The 6,181-nt window shown below is 40.0% G+C and overlaps 1 protein-coding gene across 1 annotated transcript in view; it reads left to right on the top strand.

The window, feature by feature from the left end:
* LOC137644951 (uncharacterized) overlaps nucleotides 1–5,804 on the top strand; it is an 8,299-nt gene extending 2,495 nt beyond the window's left edge. The window contains exons 2-3 of the mRNA XM_068377828.1: nucleotides 4,276–4,316; nucleotides 4,527–5,804. Of these exons, the coding sequence (XP_068233929.1) occupies nucleotides 4,276–4,316; nucleotides 4,527–5,756 (1,271 nt within the window). The 3' untranslated portion in view covers nucleotides 5,757–5,804. The remainder of the gene's footprint in view (nucleotides 1–4,275; nucleotides 4,317–4,526) is intronic.
* Nucleotides 5,805–6,181: the final 377 nt, after the last annotated feature.

Here is a 6,181-nt window from a genome sequence, read left to right as displayed (position 1 = left end):
AGCTGCCATAAGCTATTATTTCAAGTGGATAAGTTCAAATGGTAAATAAGAATGGGCCTAAACATAAGGCTGAATATCTATACAGTGAACCCTCGTTTATCGCGGTAGATAGGTTCCAGACGCGGGCGCGATAGGTGAAAATCCGCGAAGTAGTGACATCATATTTACCTATTTATTTAACATGTATATTCGGACTTTTAAAACCTTCCCTTGTACGTAGTACTGTTAACAAACCACCTTTTAATGTACAGAACACTTAATGCATGTACTACAGCACCCTAAACTAAAACAGGCACAAATATTAAAGGCGATTTTATATCATGCATTTCCTAAACACCTAAAAAGCACATAAAAAATGGCAACCAATGTTTTGTTTACGTTCATCTCTGATCATAATGAAGAAACAAACTCATTTAGTGTACACATATATGTATAGGTTAGTTTTTGCATCGATTATATTGATTATACAGTACTGTATGTTGATTTTTTTATTACCAATGTTTTAGTTTACGTATTTTTCTTAGGACTTCCAAATGAAATCTTTTTCTTTATGACGCCGCCTGAAACGACGGCGTGTACGCTCAGTAAACAACCACGCTCAGAACAAACAAGGCCTTTAACGCGCATGATGATAGTGATAAATAATGATACAGTACATACAGTATTTACAGTAAAAGCATTTACAAAATATGTTACCTTACAAATATAAATTATACAGTATTGTACGTAGCAAAGCAGGAAAACAATTTATGAGAGAGAGAGAGAGAGAGAGAGAGAGAGAGAGAGAGAGAGAGAGAGAGAGAGAGAGAGAGAGAGAGAGAGAGAGAGATTGTTTTACGTACGTAAATGTAAATTTTAAACAAAAAAAATATGATAGGTTACAACATGTAGACTTTTAAAACCTTCCCTTTAACTTAATGCATACAGTACGTACATTACTAAACTATAAAACAGGCAGTAAGAATATTAAAGTAAAAAATAAAGATTGTTACTGTACTCACCACGAAAGAAGTTGAAGAAAAACTTGAATGGTGATGGCGATGAATTTGCTGCACAGTAGAAATGATGATGATGAAGCTGATGATGTGTTCTACTGTGCAGTCAATGATAGTATTTTACGTCTCTTCAGACGGAGGTGTCTTTTCCTGGGACACCTCTTCAACTTCTTCAATTTCTTCCGAAGGCGTACTAGCAGGAGGAACTGGCTCTTTTTTGCGAGGCTGGAAAAACATTGTGATCGGAAGTTGCTGCCGCTGCTTCTTTTTTCGCTCTAAGAGCATCCTGTAGGGAGTCATGATGTCATCGACCTTGTTGGAGAATTGCATAGACCGAACCATATCCTCGTCCCACTCTTGTAACATTTCTTTCGCCTCCTTGATATGGTTGCAGAACTTGGCAAGCCGTTCTAATGTTAAGCCCGTTTCTTCGACATTTTCTTGGGTCTCTTCCTGGGTATCACTCTCTTCCTCACTTGCCGATTTCGTCAGGTCTTCGAGGTCTGCGTCAGTTAGGGGCTGGGAATGGCAGTCCAACAACTCGTCAACGTCTTCAGTCGTCATGTCTCCAAACCCGTCACCTCCAATTATGGCAGCCAACTGCACAGATTTCCGTATTGCAGAGTGTTGGATTTCCGACGGAGTAAATCCCTTGTCGTCGTAAACAATATCGGGCCACAACTTCTTCCAGCTCGCATTCACGGTTGCAGGTTTCATCTCTTGAAGTGCCTTCTGAATATTCTGCAGGCACGTGGCTATGGTGTACTGCCGCCAGTACGCCTTCAAGTTGAAATCTTCATCCTCGTCATCTTGGGCAGCATCCACACACGCAACGAGGTCCGCCAAGGTATTCTTCGTGTAGAGGGCCTTGAACGCCCTGATAACCCCCTGGTCCATCGGTTGAATTAATGACGTGGTGTTGGGTGGCAGGAACTCAACCTGAATGCCCTCATGCGACAGGTCAGTTGCGTGTCCACCAGCGTTATCCATAAGGAGAAGGATCTTGAATGGCAAGCCCTTCTCTACGAGATATTTGCTGACTTGCGGGATAAAACACTGGTGGAACCAGTTGGAGGTCAGCATCTTCGTAATCCATGCTTTTTGATTATGCATCCAGTACACGGGAAGGAGATTCTTATTTTTATTTTTCAAAGCGCGAGGATTTTTCGACTTATAAATAAGCCCCGGCTTTAACAAAAATCCAGCAGCATTGCCACACATCACGAGGGTAACGCGATCCTTGAATGCCTTAAAGCCAGAGGCTTTGGCTTCCTCTTTGAACAGAAAAGTTCGCGACGGCATTCTCTTCCAAAACAAGCCAGTCTCATCCATATTAAAGACTTGTTCCGGCTTGTATCCACCTTCGGCGATAATATTCTTGAACGTCTGGTTCACGTAAGTTTCAGCAGCGGCAGTGTCAGCGGAAGCAGACTCCCCATGCAGGGAAATGCTTTTCAGGGCGAAGCGTTTCTGAAACTTCGCGAACCATCCTTTGCTTGCGGAAAAACGCTTCTGAGGCTGGGAATCAGTGAATGTCCCTGGTTGAGGATCATCTGCATCATCATCATCATCTTCAGCATGGTTGCCGTCGTCGTCTTTAGGTTCCTTTGCAGCAAAATTCTCATATAAACTCAAAGCCTTTGTTTGGATGGTGTTCGTATCCAACGCTATGTTTTCTTCCGGCAGTCGGCAATCCACACAGCTAAAGCACCTTCCATGCGTACGATCGTTTTATTACGCGTTGTAACGACTCGCTTCGCTGATCTGCTAAAGGTGATTGCAGCCGTCTTTCTAATGTTCGCCTCGTCCTTTTTGATATAGCGAACGGTGGATTCGTTGATGCCAAAATGGCGGCCGGCGGCCGCGTAACTTCTACCATCTTTTAACATGTCGAGACGCGTAACCTTCTCAGCTATCGTCATCATCCTTCGGTGGCGTTTAGGCTCACTACCAGCCTTAAGAGAAGCAGAACGCTTGGGAGCCATTACAGTAGGATTTACGTACAGTACTGTAACAAAAAGTTCAACTTAAAAAGGTCGCACACAGCACAGATTAAACTTCACAAACTTAAGAACGTCTACTCAGCGATACGCGGTAACAGAGAGTGAACGATCCAGCCCCGCGAGAACTTTGATGCTGCGGGTAGAAGATGCGGGCAAAACACCAATCACAGGCTAGATAACAAAACTTGAGTTCTGATTCGTCATCTATCAGCGCTTGAACCAATCACAACCCGTCTTACAGTACTATGATGCGTTGGTTACTCATAGAAGATGCCCCGCGCATACTGAACGTACGTAGATTAAGTACAATACCGTAATAATAATAAATAATGATAATAATACTGTACAGTAATAATAATAATAATAATGATAATAATAATAACAATAATAATTTTATTAACAACAACAACAATAATAATAATAATAACAATAATAATAAAAATTTACGTACGCTATTTTACGCTCTCTCTCTCTCTCTCTCTCTCTCTCTCTCTCTCTCTCTCTCTCTCTCTCTCTCTCTCTCTTGTACGCTTATTCGAAATGTGATTTTTGCAACAAAGAATATTATTGGATGCAGTACTGTACTACGTACGTATACATACAAAAGATTCATGGAAAAGAAGCACATCCATTACAGTACACACCATTCTAATATGGTATGACTGCATCTGATTTGTGTTTCATGTTCGATTTAATTTTACTACGTACTGAATTATCGTATGATCACATTCTCTTTTTGTGTTTTATTTCTTTCTGTGCTGAATTATATATCATATGTAATGCAATGAACAATCAGTAAGAGCAGATATTACTAATTACAGTATTAATGGAATTACAGGTAACAAAATATCGTATTTGGGGGTCTTCAGATTTCGCGGTATTTTCGAATTTTCCGGAAAATCCGTGATATGTATATATATATGGGTTATGGAAAAACCCCACGAAGTGGTGAATCCGCGATTGTCGAACCGCGAAGTAGCGAGGGTTCACTGTACCTCCAATCTCTCTCTCTCTCTCTCTCTCTCTCTCTCTCTCTCTCTCTCTCTCTCTCTCTCCAAAGCAAATTTACCTCAATATTGAATGTGTGTGGCAAGCAAACTCGATGGAAATATTCCCACATTGAAGAAGCCGTAGTGTATGATATATACTATATATTTTATGAGGTCTACCAGCGATTATGAATTCATAACTTTGTATACCGCAGTTTTATTTGTTTCAAAATTTTTGTTTCTTGATCAGTGGATCAGTGTACTAATTCCGCCTTTTTACTTTTCCAGGTAGGTGGTTCAATGAAGAAGACAACAGGATGAATGACCAGGTAATAATGATCTACTGTTATATTTGGTTTTCTTTATAGTTTCCTTTTGGTATGAAAAAACAAATTGAGGGAGTTTCTTAGTTCCATTATACAGCAATCATTCAGGTCATTACACTTACTTATATTATAATCAATCCAAGCGGAATAAGCTGAGTGTGACTATTCCATAATTTTCTGCATTAGATTATAAGATTGCCTCTTTCTTTACAGGTCGTGAACAGCAGTCTCGATTCGGGAGTATTTTCGGATGATGAAAGTCGTGACACAGTTTGCCTCTCGCCATATCAAGAGCTGCTTTCGAGTGGGGACGAATCTTTCTCATTAACACCTGAAGATCCAGAGAGCAGGCACCAGAGAATGTCGTCAGGGGAAGTTAGACACAGACACACCTCTGGGGAAATGCCTGAGACTCCTGGTGTAGCAGAGTTACCAGTCTCTGGATGCCAGTCACCAAGAGAGCCCTTTTATGATATCGGTTTGCAACGCAGTTCTTCACTAGAAAATACCCTGTTTCATTTGGGCTTTTGTGAACAAACTGTAGATCGGTCGTTTATCTCACCAGGGCAATCTATTGAGAAAGAAAACCTACCAGCATCCGGAACTGTACAAAGACGTCGAAGCAGCACTAAACGGAAAATAGATGACGTTTCTGATGCACCATGGGAAGCTAATAATACAGAAAGATGTGCAATGCCAAAAGAAACTGACACTGACCAAATTTCAATGAAACGCAAAAGGAAATACGTTGGTTGTGCAGTTGAAGCTCTTGATACACAGCAACCCTTGAAAATGAAATTTAGTCTTAAACAGAAGCAAAGTGACGAAGACCTTAACCCTGAGACCAAACTATGGACACCTGAAATTGTTGACCATACACCTTCACGACTAATTAGGCTGAAATGCCTCTCACCTGGAGAAGCTTTCAAGCAGAAACGGCTGTCAGTGATAGACGAAGGAAGGCAGACAACATCTCCATTAACAACTGATTTTCTAAATCTTTCGAAAAACCATCAAGAAAGGGGACACTTCTCTGAAGTTGAGGCATTGCAGTTTCCCACACCCGAAGTCACGATATCGCAATGCTCCTCTTCCAAGGACGTGATGTCAAAAGATTCCTTTCCCGAGTCGGGGATGTCACAACATATCTCCCTAGCTACATCATCAGAATGTTTCTTCTCTGAGCCCAAGCCATCCACATCCACGGGGATATGTGAAGACATCGGAGAAAAGAACGATAAGACCTATGAGAATACTGTATACCCTAACCGAATTGCAAAGAGACGTAGGCCTGTCGAAATTTCATCTACTCCTAAAGTTGTAAAACAAGAGCCAATTTTCAAAATCCCCGAAATGCTTCCTCCGAGGAAATGGTCAACGAAACCAATAAGAGGAAGACAGGTAAAAAAGGTGAAGCAAAACGTTTATACTAAAGGTAGCTGACAAGTTATTTGATATTCATTACACAGAAAAGATATATATATATATATATATATATATATATATATATATATATATATATATATATATATATATATATATATATATATATATACACACACCTTAACACTTTAGCCTACTATTCAGGGACACCCATAGTAGGGTAGTGACCGCTCAGACAAAAGTCACCCACCATCACTAATTTATATTGGCCAGGGGGTTGGTGAAACTAGGCAGGCCTTTGTTGTGCAGTGGACTAGAACAGCTGCATTTGTTGTATATATATATATATATATATATATATATATATATATATATATATATATATATATATATATATATATGTGTGTGTGTGTGTGTGTGTGTGTGTGTGTGTGTGTGTGTGATATATGATATTTATTGTATTAATTTTATCATAATTTTAATAT

Source organism: Palaemon carinicauda, chromosome 8, assembly GCF_036898095.1.
Source record: "Palaemon carinicauda isolate YSFRI2023 chromosome 8, ASM3689809v2, whole genome shotgun sequence".
Classification (NCBI taxonomy): domain Eukaryota; kingdom Metazoa; phylum Arthropoda; class Malacostraca; order Decapoda; family Palaemonidae; genus Palaemon; species Palaemon carinicauda.
Note: the sequence above shows the minus strand (reverse complement) of the source record. Positions and strands in the feature narration are given on the sequence as shown.